Below are 17,387 nucleotides of genomic sequence, written 5' to 3'. Positions count from 1 at the left end.
TTCTCATTTCCTTTTAATGCAGCAGTTGAACTACCAGCATCTGACTCTGCAGTTTAACACGGGCATCCTTGCAAAGCTGCTGTGGGAGGGAGAATAGAAAACCTTCGCCAGTATTCCTTTTTTTCTGTTGGTGTTCTCTCAAAAGCAGCAAGAATCTGCTTTATTCCCCCATTTCCCTTTTTTTCCCCCACCGAGGATCCAGGACAGTGGAGTCCCACTTCTGTTGCCCATCTGCACTGCAGCATCCACACTAGCTCTTGTACAGGGTATCAGATACGTGCCTTTCAGTGCTGGGTTCAGATCGCAGTCGAAGTGCCGACTTTGAACCAGTGTATGAAAAATAAAGCAGAAACTCAAAAGGAAAAGGAAAGGAAAGGAAATCCCAGGTTTGGAGAGGAAAAGGAGGAGCTCTGGGAGCTGGGAATGCCGGCCCGCTCCGGAGCACGGCCTGGGCGCAGGCCCGGGTCACCTTTCATAGTGATGCCTTTTTATTTTGTTTCTGGAGGTGGGGTGGGATTTCCTAAAAAATAAAAGATATATATTAAAAAACAACAAAAAAAAAAGACAAAAAAAAAAAAGGAAAAAAAAACGACAGAAAAAGCCATTCCTGAAGTTGGGGAGGGGACGTGGAGGGAAGCAAATCTGATCATTCCTCAGTGCTACCTGTTTCTGTCCTGTGTGGCTGTTCAGCTGTAGACAGAGGAGAATAAAGTACACTGAGATAGTAGTGGAAACAAACCCGTGTCCAGCCTCTTTGTTTTGGGGGGGGCTTTCCCTTGGGCTTTGGGGTGGCTTTGGGGTTGATTTCAAGTGTCCTCAAAAGCAGCGCCTCTTCCCCTTGCCCTGCTCCTGCTGCAGAGGGAGGGCAAAGTCTGGTTTAGGGCTGGTTTTGCTCACTGGGGGCTTTGATCATAGAAGGAATCCATTGCAGCCCAGCCTGGGCATCGCTGCTGGGGTTTGGTAGCTCGGGTGCTTGTGTGGAGTCATGGGATGGGTTGGGTTGAAGGGACCTTAAAGCTCATCCAGTTCCACGGGCAGGGTGCTCCAAGCCCAACCTGGCCTTGGGCACTGCCAGGGATGGGGCAGCCCCAGCTTCTCTGAGCACCCTGTGCCAGCGCCTCAGCACCCAGGGTGAGACTTTGCATCCTGCCCTCTCTAACCCCATCTCTCAAAGCCCCCTTTACCCCCCCCCCTGCATCCGCAGCTCCAAACCCCTCCGTTATTAACTCCCGTTTATCCACCCATCAGTTGTCCGTAGCGGAGGAACCAGCGCTTCTCCACTCCTGCCTCCCCATGGCAAAGCCTTCATCCCACCCTGATGCACCAGCACCGCCTGCACCCACCGGATGCTAACACTTGGCAGGGCCCCCGTGCCGAAGGGATGGGGATGGGGGGGGAAGATGGGTTTATTTACCTTCGAAATGAATAAAACCTGAACCAAAACGCTTTATTTTTGTTACTGATGGAGGGGGGGGGGGGGGATTTATTTTTGCTGCTTCATCTTCCCAGCTCCCGCCGCGTCTCCCGCTGGCAGCAGCATCCTTTAGCTTGCGGAGACTGAGTGGGTGCGCGCTCAATGAGTGACGCTCGCCCGTTTCCTCTCGCTGAGGTGACAGCACTGTGTCATCTGCCATATGTGCCACCCGCTCCGGCACCCGGGGACAGCGCGGCCCTGCCCGCCCGGTGCTGCGATGCTGGGTTGGATCCGTGGAGCAGAACGGGATGAAGGTGAGGAGCATCCCCCAGCCCTGCCCCCGGAGCGCTGTGTCCCTATGGGGAGAGGAGGGGAAAAAAAAAAAGACCCCATTTCCTGCAGCTTTGGGGAGGGGAAAGGAAGCCCCACAAGTTGATTTCTAGCCTCTAGAGGTGATGCTGTGGCCTCAGCGCCTTCCTGCAAGGGCTGCTGCAGCTCCCCGGTGCTGTCTGGCACTGCTGGCGCTTGCTGAATGCAAGCGGTTTCCTATGGTGGCAGCACAGGGTCGTCAGCGTGGCCTTGGGGCTTCAGAGCCAAGGGGAACCTTCCTTTAGCTCCTCTCCTGCGATGCTCCGTGTGTTGGCTACTTGGGAGCCCCGTTGTCCCAAAGGAGCATCCCGAAAGCATCACTCGCATGGGCTCGCTTGGCAGGGACGTGGGGCTTTCCCTGCCCCAGCCGGAGCCCAGAGGAGCTGGGATCAGCACAGGTATAGAAGGGCTGTGCCATCAGGAACGGGCGCTGGCACAGGGATTTACAGAGCTTTCTGCTCTCTGCTTGCGGGATGCAGCTTTCCCTGCTCACGCTCCCCTGTATCCTCCTCCCCTTGCTGCTGTTGGGGAGCCCGGGTGTGATGTGCAGGTCCTGGCCGATGCTTCCAGTCAAAGGGGAAACAAGCAGAGGTTCTCCCCATAGAGATGGAAGAGCTGCTGTGAACGACCACATCTGTGGGGAATGGAGCTCCGTGGTCCCACCTGGGACCCTGTTTGGCAGCAGGAAGCAATGGGTGAGTTCAGTGCTTGGCCTCATCTCGGAGGCAGCCGGAGCTGATGGGGCTGGAAGGGAAAACCTCAGCCCCAGTTAACGCTGCCCGGTGTCACCGGGGGGGATTTTAAGTGTCCCCTGCCAAAGGGCTGAGTTCTGCACCGGTAATAACCCAGTAAATCCTCTGCCATGAAGGCACTGAACAAAGGCTCAGGCAAAGTAAAGCCTTTGAAGGACCCAACAGGCTCCTTCCTTCCTCCTGAGCGTTGGTAAAGGAGGGTGACAAACGAGAGATGCTCCCTGAGGAAGATGAAGGTGATGTTTTGGGGTTCAATGGATGCTTTAGGACGGCTCAGGCCTCGTGTGAACCCAAGGAGCTTGCAGCCTCCAGGTAACACAGGCTATCCGAGGAGTCTCCTGCTTCCCTCTGCTCCCCATCAGTCCCCATCACAGGCACCGGATCAGCTGAGACCTCATTGCCCTGGAAATGCATTAGAATAAAGAATTCCATTATGGAGCAAAGGTGGGAATGTGGGAGAGAAATGCTTGGAAACACCAGGAAGCTTTAAGGTCCCTTCCAGCCCAAACCAGTCTGTGATTCTATGAAGCCTCAGGAGAAGAGCAGAGCATCCCGCGGGATGCCTGGGCTGAATCCTGCTCTGCTCATAGCTGCACTCCCGGATGCTGCGCTGGCAATCGGGGTGCAATGGGGACCCCAAATGCCAGGACCAGGCTTATATGAGAGACAACCACAGGAGCTTGGATCACTGCTCCTGCTCCAGAGTCTTCCTCAGCCTCCCTCCTCTCCGCTGCCAACCCTGTGCCTGCAAGGCTCATCCCTCACACGCAGTGAATGCCTGCACCCCGTGCCCTGCGTGCAGCCCCTCGGGGGGGGCATCAGGCCCTGTCCCCCAGCTCAGCTCCTGCCTCGCGTTCCCAATTCCCTTGGAACCTGATGGAAGCCTTCATTTGCGCCTCAAAGCACTCGCAGCAGATCCGCAGGGCCGGAGCTGGCACCGGGCTGCATCCGGAGCCGTGTTTGCAGCACATTCCAGCCCCGTGGCTCCTGCCCGGCCCCATGGGACTCCCTGGGGTCAATGGTGCCTTTCAGTCCCGCGCTGTGACCCCCCCAGGAGCTGTTTTCTTCTCCCGGCCGCACGCTAAAGCCAATGGTGGCGATTCCCTGGCAAAACCTCCAATGGGAACGGCCCCGTGCCCGGCTGCCATCGGCCTCCCGAAGCCTCCAGCGCTGCATCTGGGCTCCACAGCCCCCAGATGTGAGCATCCCGAGAGTGGTACCCGGCAATGCCAGCCTGGGGGCTGGTGCCGAATCACTGCGGCGCTCTCCCGGAGCATCCCAGGCTCCATCCAAGTGATGATACAGCCATGCCAGGAACCCGGATCTAGGATGAGAGCTCCTCAACTGGGCTCTTCCCTTCTTTTGGGTGCCCAAGTGGGAACCAGGGGCTGGGTGAAGCCTGGTTTTGACACCTTTTCCATGAGCTGTCATGTGATGGAGGCACATGGCCGGGATGATTCCCACCGGGGGCTTCCATTGAGGAATGCTGGTGCAGTGCCATGGGTCTGTCCATGCAGGCCTGTGGGTGCCAGGATCTGTTCCCCCCCCCCCCCCGGAGCACAGGGATTTGCCGGTAGAGCCCCCGGCATCAGCAGCGCTGGCGAAAGGAGAGCAGCTATTAATAACGCTGCGCAGCCACGGGAGAAAAATGGAATTCCATAATGGAAGCGGCTCCGAGAGAACAATCCAGGGAATAAAACGCTCCTGGAAAAGCGGGGGGGGGGGGGGGGGGGGGAAGGAGCCGAGCCCAGCCCCCACCGCGCATCCCTGCAGCTCGGCTCTGCCGTTGCCCCCCCCCCCCCCGGGCTGAAGCCCCCCCCAGGCTCCGGACACAGCCCCGATGGGGTGGGGGGGTTGAAGGGGGGGGTGGCCCCGGTTGCAATGGGGGGGTCCGGGGTCCTCCCACCGGGGCAGGGCAGGGGGGGGGGATGGCTCCGGGGGGGAGGGGACGCTGGGAGCGCCCCGGAGACCCGCGGTGCCCCGGGAGGGGGAAACGGGGGGGGGGCGGCACCGGAGCGTTGGAGGGGGGGAGGGGCTGGCGGCCGCCCGGTGCCCACGTGGTTTCTCGGTGTCTCCGGAGCGGAAGAAACGGCGGAACGGAAAGGAACGGGCGGCCGGGGCTGAGGCGGGGGCGAGACCGGCACCGGCACCGAGACCGGCACCGAGACCCGCCGGGGCGGGGACCGAGCCGCATCCCGGCGGCCGCCGCCGCCGCAGCATCATCGCATCGCATCGCATCGCATCGCATCGCCGGTGAGTGCGGGGCCTGGGCCGGGGCCGGCGGGGGGGAAACCGGGCCGGGGAACAGGACCGACACCGCCACACCCGGACCCGCCTCCCCCCGCCCCATCGCGCCCCCAGACCCATCGCCCATCAGGCTCCGTCCCGGCTCCATCCCGGTTTCATCCCCGGCTCCATCCCTGCTCCATCCCTGGCTCCATCCCTGCTCCATCCCTGGCTCCATCCCGGTTCCATCCCCCTCTCCATCCCGGTTCAATCTTCGGATTCATCCCAGTTCCGTCCCCGGCTCCATCCCGCCTCCATCCCTGGCTCCATCCCGGGCCCCTCCTGCACCTCCGGTCCTGGTCCCCGCCTGACGACCCCCGGGCTGGGCTCCGGAGCGGGTGCGCAGCCCCGGGCCGGGTCTCTCCGAGGCACCGGGGCCGCCGCAGGCCAAACCCCTCCCCTTTCCCCCGCCATCCGGTGCCCGGGACCCACGCCCGGGCTGACCCCCCCCGGGCTGCCGGGGTCGGGCACCGCGGTCCCGGCCCCCTTTGCACGCCGCTTCGCAGCCCGTCTGCGCTCACTCGGGGCCATGGCGGTGGCATCGCACCCCCGATCCTACCCCCCACACCCCCCCCCAGCAATGAGGAGGGGGCTTGGCCCGGTTCCGGGGCTGGAGCTCGGTCCTCACAGACCCCCAGAGTGCGGCTGTGTTGAGGACACGGTGCCGATCCCCCTAATGCCACCTGGGTGCCAACCACCCGCTGCCCGGCACAACCAGCGCCCATCACCGTTGCCTCCATCCCCCCCCTCCTCTTTCAGCATCCCGGGGAGCTGCAGCCCCGTTTCCTCTCTCGTTCAAGGTATTTGTAGGCCTCGAGAAGGGAGCGACCGCTGGGACCGTGCAGGGAGCATCATCGCAGCCAGCGCGGTGCCGCGGGGACCGTCGCCGTTGCCCCTGGAGCCTCATGACGGAGCCGCCGCGCTCCGCTGCCCCTCTCCCTGCTCCCCGCTGACGCCTGGGACACGCGTGGCCGCGCCGCAGCCCTGCCCAGCCCGCACCGCTTCGCCCCGCACCCGGGGCCCGCTGCCAGGCACGAGTCACGGTGGGACACGGCGAGGGAGGGGGGAAACTGAGGCACGGGACCGGGCCAGGCTGTGGGTGCAGAGCTGCTGCCGGGCCCTGTGGGTAGGGAGGAAGGGAGGGGGTCCCGTCCCCAGCCAGCCCCCAAGCAGGGGTCTGGGTAGCCACGGACCCTACTCATGGGGTCTTGCATTGAGGGGTCCCCAAGGGCTTGGGGAAGCTCCTCTTGGCTGCCTCAGTTTCCCCAAGGGGGTGATGATGGTGCCCTCCCTGGGGTCCACTTCGGTGTGGATTTAAGGCCCTCACAAGAGGGCATGGAGCCGGTGTCTCTGTTTCCTTGCCCCACTGGAGGCTCTGACTGCCCAGCACCGGCTGTAGGGCAATGGGGGGGAGGTCTGTGTCCCCCTCTCCTGGGGCAGAGCAGGGCCGGGCTGTCCCCCCCCCCCCCATCACCCTGCGGATGTCACCTCCCTCGCCCGCCTTTCTGCTATGAATTATTTGTGTGGTGACGGCTGAGCCGGCGAGGCCGCGCCTGAGCAGCAGCAACCGCGGTGCCCATGGGGTGCCCATCAGCACAGGGGTCCGGTGCTGGGGCTCGCACTCATGGCGCCCATATCCCCCATCAAACACCCAAGGAGCCACAGCGGAGCCGGTGGCAGCCGCTTTGCAGAGCCTCAAGCACCCCGGGACACATCCTGCAGGGTCTCATCCCCCCCCCTCGGGCACCATCCAGGATCCTCGGCCAGGGACGCATGGGCAGGATCGGGTCCCCAGTTCCAGCTCTGGAGCTGTGGGGGGAGGCTGGCGGGGCCTCCCGGTATATAGGGCACAGCAGAGGCTGCTGCCGCCGAGGCGTGGGAGCACGGGAAGCAGCTCGCGTGCGGGGCACGGGGCGGGAGGAGCCGGCTCCCGGTGCTATTCCTGGTGCTTGCTCCCAGGGGGATGCGGGAAAGTCACCGCGTCCCCCCCCGGTGCCAGGCTGGGGGTGCTCCCTGCTGCCCCGGCTCCCGCTTTTCCTGATGCTTCCTCCTGCAGGGGATGCCGGGATACAGCCCCCCCCGCTCCTTGTCCCATCCCCAAGGGATGCTGCGGGCTTGGAGCCGGTGCTGGTGGCGGCTTCCAGGCCCAACCTTCGTCCATCCCCCTTGGCCGATGGGAGAGGTTGAGCTCCTTGTGAGCCCCGCTCCATAGAACCATGGAATGGTTTGGGTTGGAAGGGACCTTAAAGCTCATCCAGGTCCAGGCAGGGACCCCTTCCACTGGAGCAACTTGCTCCAAGCCCCTGTGTCCTTGAACACTGCCAGGGATGGGGCAGCCACAGCTTCTCTGGGCACCCTGTGCCAGCGCCTCAGCACCCTCACAGGGAAGAGCTTCCTCCTTATATCCAACCGGAGCCATCGGCAGGACCCGGCTGGGCTCGAGCATCCGGTGTCCCCACAGCCCAGCCTTTCTCTGGGGGCTTTGTGCTGCTCCCATCCATACCCACCCCTGCCATGGGGTCACCAGCAGCCATCTCTCTGTCCACCCATCCCACCCCAGGCAGGACATGGACTCCATGTTCGAGGACGACATCAGCATCCTGACGCAGGACGCGCTGGGGCAGGACGAGGACTGGCTCGACAGCCCCAACACCGACCTCTCGGGCGAGATGTGCTCAGCCTCCCACTTCGCCCTCATCACCGCCTACGACGACATCAAGAACCGGCTGACGGGGCTGGAGAGGGAGAACTCCACGCTCAAGCGCCGGCTCAAGATGTACGAGGTCAAGGTGAGGGGCACGGGGGGCTCAGGGTGGGCTGGGGACCGGGGGGTCCCCGCTGACGCCCTGCCCCATGGCTGCAGTACCCGCTGATCGGGGAGTTCGGTGAGGAACACATCTTCTCCCTCTACGAGGCCAAGGAGACGTCGCTGCTCAAGAGCGAGAAGGCGTCGCTGCAGCAGCAGCTCAACCAGTTTCAGCACGAGGTGAATGGGGCTGGGGGACAAAGGGGGGGGTCCCCGAGCTGCCCCCCAACCCATGGCTTCCCCTCTTTCCGCAGCTGCAGAAGAGCAAAGAGCGTGAGGAGCAGCTGGAGGAGATGATCCAGGCCTATGAGAAGCTGTGCGTGGAGAAGGCTGACCTGGAGACGGAGCTGGGAGAGATGGTGTGTGCTGCTGGGACACATCCGTGTCCCCTCCCCATGGCACCGGCTGGGCAGATCCCATAGGGATGCTGGTGGTGCCACCAGCAGGTCTCGGTGGGGTGCAGGGCTGGGGGGGCTGTGGTTGCTCACCCCCATTATGGCCACATTGGGGGTTTAGTGATGCACTTTGCTTGGGTTTATTCATGTCCCTGCCAAGGGATGCTCCCAGCCCCACTGTGGTGCCCCTGTTGTGGGCATCCCCAGCATCCCGCATCCCATCCAGCACCAGGGGGGCTGGCCACATCCTAGGGACACGCCACCCACCAGCTCCATGGGGACCCTGAGCTCTGGGTCTGCCATGGTGTGGGGACAGGATGGCCCCTGGGATGGGTGCAGTGCTGGGGGGGGGGTTTCATCCCTCTCCCCCTCCCCATGCAGCGGGCGCTGGTGGACACTCACCTGAGCCGCATCCGGAGCCTGGAGCAGCAGCTACGGCAGCGCGACGGCAGCACCTTCCCGGGGCTCAGCACCCCGATACCGGGACAGGAGGTGCCTTTCATCACCCTGCACCCCAACCCCAGCCTGACCCATGGTGAGACACCCCCCCACATACACCCGGGACCCCCCGAGCCCCCCCCCAGGGCTCCGTGCCCGTGCTGAGCAGTGCCCTGCCCGCAGTGCTGGAGCGTGCCGGGGGCTGGCAGAGCCGGGGGCTGGAAGCTGAGCTGGAAGCAGCGCGCCAGGAGACCCAACGGGCCCAGCACCGTGAGGAGCATCTCAAGGCCGAGTGCGAGCGGCTGCAGGCGGAGCTGAAGCACCTGCAGGACACGAGGGAGCAGGTTCGGAGCAGGGACCGGTCGTGTGGGACCAACCCCCGGCCCTATGGATGTGGGTCCGGGTGCCAACGGGATGTCTGCTCTCCCCCCAGGACCAGTCAGAGCGGGACATGGCCTGGGTGAAGAAGGTGGGCGACGACCAGTAAGTATTGGGGTGAGAGCTGGGATGCAATGGGGGGGGGTCCCCACCTCGGCAGGGAGGGTTTGGTGGCATTTAGGACTCTGCTTTACACCCAGCGTGTCCCGGAGGGGACAGGACCCCTGGGGGCTTCCCCATATTGAAGTGTTGCGGGGGAAGGGGGGGGATCCAGCACCCCAAAAGCACCCTCTGCACCTCGGGAGTTTGGGGTTGAACTGAGTGGCACCGGCTCGGTGCCTGTGCTGCTGCCTCCAGAGGGCACTGATGGCTTGCGGCTGCCGCAGAGCAGCCGTCACCGCACAGCACCGCGCCGTGCCACCCGTGCCATGCATCCATGGCTGCAGGACACCGCACCAGGAGCATGCCCGGGCTCCTCGGAGCCACCGTCCCCTGCACCAATCCCTGCTGGCATGCTCCTTTTTGCGCTGGTACCCGGGTGCGGAGCCATGGTGGTGCTGGGCATCCTTCCTCTCTGGTCCTCATGCCGCATCCTGGTCCCCTCCTCGCTGCATCCATGAGCTCCTGGAGCTCCATCAGGGCAAACCCCGGTGCTGGGACAGGGACTGAACACCTCGGAACGGGGGGTTTGGGTAAAGATACCCCCAAACGCGGGGACGATTGATGTGGCAAGGCTGAACCAGGGCTGTTGCCCATGGCTGGACCCCGTAACTCTCCCCAGCAGCTCCGGTTCGGGGACATTCCCTGACAGCAGCCGCCCATAACGTGTGCACCGAGGCGGCGTTCCCGTTATCCCGCTATGGGCTGGGATGCAGGAGCGGGACTTCACACCCTGGCTGTGGACACATCCAAGCTGACGCGCGGGGCCGGGGCTGGGTGTTTTGGGGTCTGTGCAGGGGGTGTCCCGTCCCCCCCCCTCCTTTTTCCCTACATGTCGGATGCCGTCGCCGTTTCTTGTCTTCCCCCGGGGCTCAGGGCGCTGCGGGCACCGACGCATCCGCGCTGCAGCCCCGTCTGTGCCGCACACCCCACGGGTGTCCCCCGTTCCCCCTCTGCTCGTTTCTCCCCTTCATTCACTTTCTTTCCCAGCCGGGACCGCTGGGCTCTCCCACACTCCCTCATCCCATGCTCCCCATCCCACCCCATCGGCCGCCCCCACCAGCAGCTAAAACTCCCAACGCGCCCCTTAACACCTCCCAAACCCACCTCGCTTTTCAGCCTCACTTCCCCTCCTCAGTGTGGGGAAACTGAGGCACGGGGAGCCCCGTGCCCGGCACCCCTAAGCCGGGGGGCACCTTCCCTCCTCCCCGGGCACTGCCTTTCCCTCCGCAGCCTGGTGTTTTCTTGTAAATACGGCTCCTTTTTGTAACCCGCTCCTCCTCACCGCTTCTTTTTTGGGTGTGAAAAACGCTTTATCGGCGCTTTCCATCTCCGGGTGACTTTTCTGGGTGGCTTTTGCTGAATTACTCAGCGCGCCGAGCGGGGCGGGGGTCCCTCAGCCCCTCTTTTTGGGGTTGTTTTGGGTTTTTTTTTTCCATAGTTTTGCACTTTTTTTTTGGGGGGGTGTCTTTTTGAGGTGCTGCAGCAGCAGGGGATGCTTTGCAGGATGGAGCCCCAGGTTACTGATACCCAGGGGGATGCAGTGCTGAGTGCTGGGGGTGATGGGTGCAGGCGGGTCGGACCCTTACCCTCATCCCCGTTCCTGACACCGGTTTGGTGGGGTTTTATGGGGTTTAATGATGCTGGTGCTTTTGCCAAAGGTGCCATGGTGCTCAGCACCTCCTTTGCCAATGGTGCTGAGCTGAGACATCCCCATCCCCTGCTCCCCAACCCTAAAGGGGGGGGTGCCAAGCAGCTTCTAGGGTCATGCCAGGGCCCCCCCAGCTCCTTGGTAGCACCTACATCTGCCGTTCCTGCTTGTATTCCAGTCTTCCCCCACTTCTTATTTACCAGGCAGGACTCTCTTGAGGTCACCCCCAAGTTCTTCTCCCCCTTCCTGGTGCTTTGAGGGGGGGGAGCACAATTGCACCCCAGTGCCCCGCTTATCCTCAGCCCCCCACTTTGGTGGTCCCAGCCATCTCTGGCTGGGTGATGGGGGGGGGGAATGGACACGGCTGTGGTGCCATGGACCCCGGCGGTCCCATGGGATCCAGCCGTTCCCACCGGAGCAACGATGCTCGTTCCGGTGGCTCTTTTGTTCTCACGGCTTATCTGCACTTGCGTATCAAACCCGCAGTTTGCCTTGAAACAGCGCCTTTGGGGGGGGGGGGGGGGGACGGGCGGACACGAACGACACCGAGACCCCCCCCAAGCTCCCCTCTGCTGGCTTTAAACCACCCAAAACCCCTCGTGGACCCCCTTGGCTGGGAGGGGGGGGTTATGGGACAGGTCCCTGCTTTCGGAGGGTGAGGGGCTGGGGGGGGTGCTCACACCAACACACACCCCCCCCCCCCCAGCATCTCTTACTCCTCCACCCCAGCACTGCGGTTTTGGTGCTTCCTCTCTGCGCCTCAGCAGGGAGGGGAGCTGGGGGGGGACACAAACCCAACCGTGGGGCTGGGGGAGATGGGACCCCCCCCTGCTGTGGGGAGCAGCCACAGCCTCTGCAGCAGGGCCCTGGCTCAGAGCCCGGTGCCCACGATGGGCAGCAGGGGGGAAACTGAGGCACGAGAGGTGGGAGCAGGCAGAGGTGCTGGTTGGGGGGGGGGTCTGGGGTCAGTGGGGACCCGGCTCAGGACACAGCTCCCTCGTTCCCCTTTGCTTTTGGTTTTCTTCCTTTCTCTGGGTCTGTTTTCTCTTTCTCTCTTTTTTTTTTCTTTTTTCTTCTATTTCTCTCCTTTTTTTTCTTCTTTTTCCTTTTCCTTTTTTCTTTTTTATAATTATTTTTCTTTTTTTCTTCTTACTTTTTCCTTTTCCTTTATCTTTTTTTTCGTTATCTTTTTTCTTCTTTTTTGTCTCCATTTTTCTTTTTTTCTTCTTTTTTCTTCTTTCTCTTTTGCTTCTTTTCTTTTTCTTTTTTCTTTTCTATAACTATTTTTCTTCTTTCTTCTTATTTCTTTTTCTTTTTATCTTTTCAATTTATTTTCTTTTTTCTCCTTTTTTCTACATTTTTTTCTTCTTTTTTCTGTTTTGCTCCTTTTTTTCTTTCTTTTTTCCCCTTATTTTCTGACTGATTTTATTTCCATTTCCTTTTTCTTCTTTCCCTTTTCTTCTTTTTCTAATTTTCTTTTTCTTCTTTTCTTTTTCCTCTTCCCCCCCCCCCAAAGTGCGATGCCGGGGGGGGGGGGGGGGGGGGGCAGGGGTAGACCTGTCAGCTGCTGTTACAAGCAGCATCTCCCGGGTCCGGGGGGTGTCACAACAGCTCAGTTCTCCCCTCGGTGCGGATGCTCTGAGCCCCCCCGGCCCGCGGGGCCTTCGCATCACCGCAGAGAACGCGGCTTTGAGAAGTGACACCCAACTTGGGGAAGGATTTAATGCCTCTGTCAGGGCCCCCGCAAGCGGCACGGGGGGGGGGGGGGGGCCCGGCTCCCACGTCCCTCCGGTTGCACTCGATGCACGGCCACAGCTTTCCCCTTCTGAGGGACAAACCCGAACGCGGGTTCCGGGTGCCCCCCCCCAACCACCACCATGGGGAGCCAGGGGCTGCTTCGCCCTCAGTGATGCTTCGTCCTCGCCGCAGGGTGAACCTGGCGCTGGCCTACACGGAGCTGACGGAGGAGCTGTGCCGCCTGCGGAACCTCAGCTCCCTGCAGAGCCAGATCCTCCGCGCCCTGCTGCAGGAGAAGAGCCTCAATGGTGGTAAGGGGGGGGGGACACACACTGGGGGCTGGACCCCATAGCCAGGCAGGGCTGGGGGGGGGGGGGGGCAAATAATGGGGAGACCATGCTGGATGCCCTTGTCATCAGGCTGGTGATGAGCTCTTGCATGTGTTCATCCTGGGGAGCAGCCCTCCCTGGACCATCCCTCCCCAAGAGCATCCATCTCCGAGACCATCCGAGCAACCTGGTCTTGTTGAACGTGTTCCTGGCTCATTGCAGGGGGGGGGGGTCGGATTTGATGAGCTTTGAAGGTCCCTTCCAACGCAAGCTATTTTATTAGCGTTGGATATTGGGAACAATTCCTTCCCCAAAGGGTGCTCAGGCATTGGAACAGGCTGCTCAGGGCAGGGCTGGAGTCACCGTCCCTGCAAGCGTTCACACACCGTGCAGACGAGGCCCTCAGTGCCATGGGTTAGTGGTGGCCTTGGCAGTGCTGGTTGGACTGGATGAGCTTAAAGGGCTTTTCCAACCTGCTTGATCCCATGATTCTATCCCTGGGACCATCCACCCCACGGAGCAGCCCTCCCGCCGGGGGTCCCCACGGCCACATCCCCTATCCATCCATCCCGAATGCACACGGGGGACATGGGACGCTTTCCTCGCCTCCATCCTGACCCGGGGCTGTTTTCTCTGCTCTCCCCCCCTCCCTGCAGGCCAGCGCCACTCCCCGCTATCCCAGTGCCATTCCCCAGCCCCACAGCGCCGCTCGCCCGCCCCGCAGTGCCCCTCGCCCGCCCCTCCGGGGCGCCCTCCCGCACCCCAGTGCCAATCCCCCGCACGGCAGCGGCGCTCGCCGGGTCCCCCCAGCCAGTCCCCGGCCCAGCAGCGCCGCTCGCCAGCCCCCGGCCCCTGCCAGTCCCCTGCTCAGCAGCGCCGGTCCCCGGTGCCCCCGTCCAGCCAATCCCCTGCCCAGCAGCGCCGGTCCCCGGTGCCGCCACCGTGCCCATCACCGGCTTCAGCATCACCGCACCGCCTGCCCGGAGACAGGATGGAGCTGGGCTACGCCAAACCCTCCAGCCGGCACATCAAGGCCGGCTTCCAGGGCCGCCGGAGCTACTCGGAGGTGAGCAACGTGGCTCTGTACCAGCAGAGCCGCTCGCTCTGGCTCCAGCCCGAAGCCTCGACGCTCCCCAAGCACCGACCCTATGGCGAGGTGTACTTGGGGGGTGCCGGGGCCCCCCTGAGCGCCCATGAGCCCTTCGAGGAGCACGTCCGCTTCGAGAAGCAGTCATCGGATGAGGAGGATTGGGCGCTCCCAAGCCCGCCCAGCCCCGAGGCCGGGGCCATTCGCTGCGCATCCTTCTGTGCCGGCTTCCCCAGCCCCGATGCCGACGCCGCGCACCGGACGGCTGCTGCCTACGCCCGGGCAGAGCACGCTCAGTCCTGGCCCTCCATTAACGTAAGTGGGGACCCCCAGCACCCCGGGATGAGGTGGTGGGGGCAAAGGAACCCCATTGATGTGCAGGCAGGGTGGTTGCTGCATGGAGCGCCTCGGTTTCCCTATTTCCGCACCCAGCAGCGGGTGTTGGAGAGGAGCTGGGGGGATATGGAAGCAGTGGCAGAAACCAACCATATCCTGGGCTGCATCTAAAGGAGCATAACCAGGGGGTCCAGGGAGGTGATCCTGCCCCCTCTGCTCTCGTGAGACCTCACTGTGTGCAGTTCTGGGGTCCTCAACATCAGGACTTGGAGCTGTTGGAGCAAGGCCAGAGGAGGCCATGAGGATGAGCAGGGGCTGGAGCAGCTCCCGTATGGAGCCAGGCTGAGAACATTGGGGCTGTTCAGCCTGGAGAAGAGAAGCTGCGTGGAGACCTCTGAGCAGCTTCCAGTATCTGAGGGGGGCTACAGGGATGCTGGGGAGGGACTCTTCATTAGGGACTGCAGTGACAGGACAAGGGGTGATGGGTTCAAACTGAAACGGGGCAAGTTCAGGCTGGAGATAAGGAGGAAGTTCTTCACTGTGAGGGTGCTGAGGCGCTGGCACAGGGTGCCCAGAGAAGCTGTGGCTGCCCCATCCCTGGCAGTGCTCAAGGCCAGGCTGGGCACAGGGGCTTGGAGCAAGCTGCTCCAGTGGAAGGGGTCCCTGCCTGTGGCAAGGGTTGGAGCTTCCACCCCAACCCCGTCTAACCCCATGGGGAGCAGGCCGTGCTCAACACCTCGCTCTGCCCCACAGCTGCTGCTGGAGACGGTGGACTCGGAGGTGCGGAGCTGCCCGCTGTGCCAGCTCACCTTCCCCATCGGCTACCCGGACGATGCCCTGGTGAAGCACATCGACTCGCACCTCGAGAACAGCAAGATCTGAGCCTTCCCCCCCCAGCCCCTGCTCCCCGACCTTTGGATGCTGCATGAAAACACACGAGGAGCGACACGGCTCCCCAAATACCTCCAAGTCTTCAGTAGCTACACAAAGACTGAGACCCCCCAACCCCGGAGCCCACCCGCCCTCCATAAGGGGGGGCTCCTTTGCTCCCGCCTCGCCCCATCCCTGCATCCACGCCGGGTCCGGATGCTCGAGTCGGGGCAGCAGGATAACGCCATCCCGAGGGGACCCGACTGCATCCTTGGGTGTCATCTGCACCCTTGGGTGCTGCTGCTTGATCTCAGGGAGGATTCGAGGGGCCAGGTCCTGGATCTGGCCCCCAGGAAGCAGGTGAAGGGCTGTCCTTTCCCCGGGTCAAAGTTGGGTTTGGGGGGCACGAGGTGGGGGGCAGCTGCTTTTTCTTGGTCCCCCTCACCTCATCTCACTGGTTCAAGCATCTTTCCCATTAAAAGCCCCCCCTTCCTCCCCATTTCTCCCCACAATGATGCTGAGAATCAAGCCCCAAGGTGCAGCATGGACCCCCCCACCACCACTACACTGGGCTCTGGGGGCTCTCCCTGACCGTGACACCCCCCAGTGTGGGGACCACGCACCCCCCACCCCACCAGCCCCCCCCCGCTTTAGCCCAGGGGTGCTGCTGACCCTAAGTCCCCCCCACCCCGTCCCCCCTTATCCCCCCACGTTCAATCTACCTCAAAGCTGCCGGGTTTGGGGGGGTCCACAGCGCCATCCCCCCCAGCCGAGCTGCTCCACGCTGCATGTCCCCCCCTACCCATACCCTCCCCATGCACCACTGGGGTCTCGGCTGGGTGCAGCCCCCCTCCACTGCACCGGGACCCCTGGGGAAAGGGACCCACGTCCCCAGTGCCACCAACTCCAATAAACCCTTTCCAGTGCCCAAAATGCCGTGGAGGGGCTGAAGCTGTCTCCTCTCTTTGGGTCCCATGGGGCAGAATGGGGGGGCTGAGGTATGGGTGCCACTCAGCGATGGGGATAGGGTGGGGGACAGATGCCAGGATGGTGGCACTGGGGCTATTGGGCTTCACGCCTCCATCACCTGCTTGCATCAGCGTCATTAGGGCCGATGCTTCTCCTAAAGGTGCAAAGATGGGGGGCACCCCACAGGGCTCAGGGTCCAGGTGGGGGTGATGGCTGGGATGGGATCATCCTGGTTAGCCTGTGGGAAGGGTCTGTCCTATGCACAGGGAAGCCCTATCCCTCATCCTGTGGGTACCACTGCACCATCAGCACTGCTGGATCCACTCCTTTGTGTTATTGTAGGGCCTACAGCATCCCTGCCTGTGCCTGAGGTTCGGGGGGTGGTGGGGTGTGTGTGTGGGGGGTGTTCCTGGCTGGTTTTGCACCCACTGGGGATGCGGGTGCAATGAGACTCCCTTAAACTCAGCTGCTGATGGGAAACCGCAGCTCCCTGCCCCTGGCTCTGGTAGGGAGCATCCATGTGATGAGTTGTGACCATTCTCCAGCCCCTCTGCCCCTGGGGGGAGGCTGCAGAGGGTGTCAGGGGCTCGGTCCCTGCTCCCTGAGCTGGGTGCAGGCTCGGTTCCCAGCTCGCTGCAGCACGGTGCCTGCAGGGCGATGGTGTGAAGGAGATACAGGCCCCGCGCTGGCAGCGAGGCAGCGGCGCAGCGATGCGACCGGCGTTATCACACCCTCATCTCTGCATCTGACAGGGGCCGGGGGCAGGAAAAGCAGCCCCTACCCAGGGCTGAGCCAGAGCTGGGCACCGGGTACCAGGCAGAGATGGGGAGGAGATGGAGGGGGGGGGATGCGGTGATGCTCATGCAGCAAAGGGTCCTATGCTGGAGGGGGGATGAACCCACCAAGGGATGAGGCCTTATCCATCCCCAGGGTGGTGTTGAGGGTGGATTCATCAGTTTGAACTGGGAATGCACTGGGTTGGAGCAGAGGGGGGGCGGTGGTGGGAAGGGGGTGTCTGCACCCCCAAATTCTCCATCACTCCCCAGCTCCTTGCTCTTGTGCTTTGAAGCCACGTGGTGGGTGTCAAGCGTTGGTGCCGTTACTCATCCACCCCCGACCCGGAGGCTCTTTCCTCTGGGGGTGGCTGCTGCTGAGTCAGGAGGATGCCAGGCTCCCCCCCAAAGGTGTGGGGACCCCCCTGACACCCCCTCCAAACCCATCGGCCCCCGTCTGCAGCTTCTGAACCATGTGGGAGGAACCAGGCAGCTCCAGGACACGCTTCCCCCAAGGCAGATGCGTCCCCATGCCCAGTGTTTGTGATGCTCGGTGAGTTTTGGGGTGCCTCCACCCCGAGGTTGGGGTGTTCACCTCCTGGAGGGGCTGCCCTGCTCCTGCTGCCCATTGTGTGTGG

The 17,387-nt window shown here is 62.7% G+C and overlaps 1 protein-coding gene across 1 annotated transcript; it reads left to right on the top strand.

Moving 5' to 3' along the window:
• Window positions 1-5,775: 5,775 nt before the first annotated feature.
• On the top strand, window positions 5,776-15,507 carry TBKBP1 (TBK1 binding protein 1). The gene is made up of 10 exons (XM_057411232.1): window positions 5,776-5,852; window positions 7,382-7,610; window positions 7,685-7,807; window positions 7,882-7,986; window positions 8,404-8,557; window positions 8,644-8,804; window positions 8,894-8,943; window positions 12,578-12,696; window positions 13,371-14,116; window positions 14,891-15,507. The coding sequence occupies exons 2-10, from the start codon at window positions 7,389-7,391 to the stop codon at window positions 15,017-15,019; spliced, it is 1,809 nt and encodes a 602-aa protein (XP_057267215.1). The 5' UTR covers window positions 5,776-5,852; window positions 7,382-7,388; the 3' UTR covers window positions 15,020-15,507.
• Window positions 15,508-17,387: the final 1,880 nt, after the last annotated feature.

The sequence above is a fragment of the Pezoporus wallicus genome, unplaced genomic scaffold, assembly GCF_028554395.1.
Source record: "Pezoporus wallicus isolate ANWC-B61680 ecotype Strahan unplaced genomic scaffold, APGP_CSIRO_Pwel_v1 contig_12109, whole genome shotgun sequence".
In the NCBI taxonomy this organism is placed as follows: domain Eukaryota; kingdom Metazoa; phylum Chordata; class Aves; order Psittaciformes; family Psittacidae; genus Pezoporus; species Pezoporus wallicus.
The sequence above is the reverse complement of the archived record's forward strand: the minus strand, read 5'-3'. Positions and strand labels throughout refer to the sequence as shown.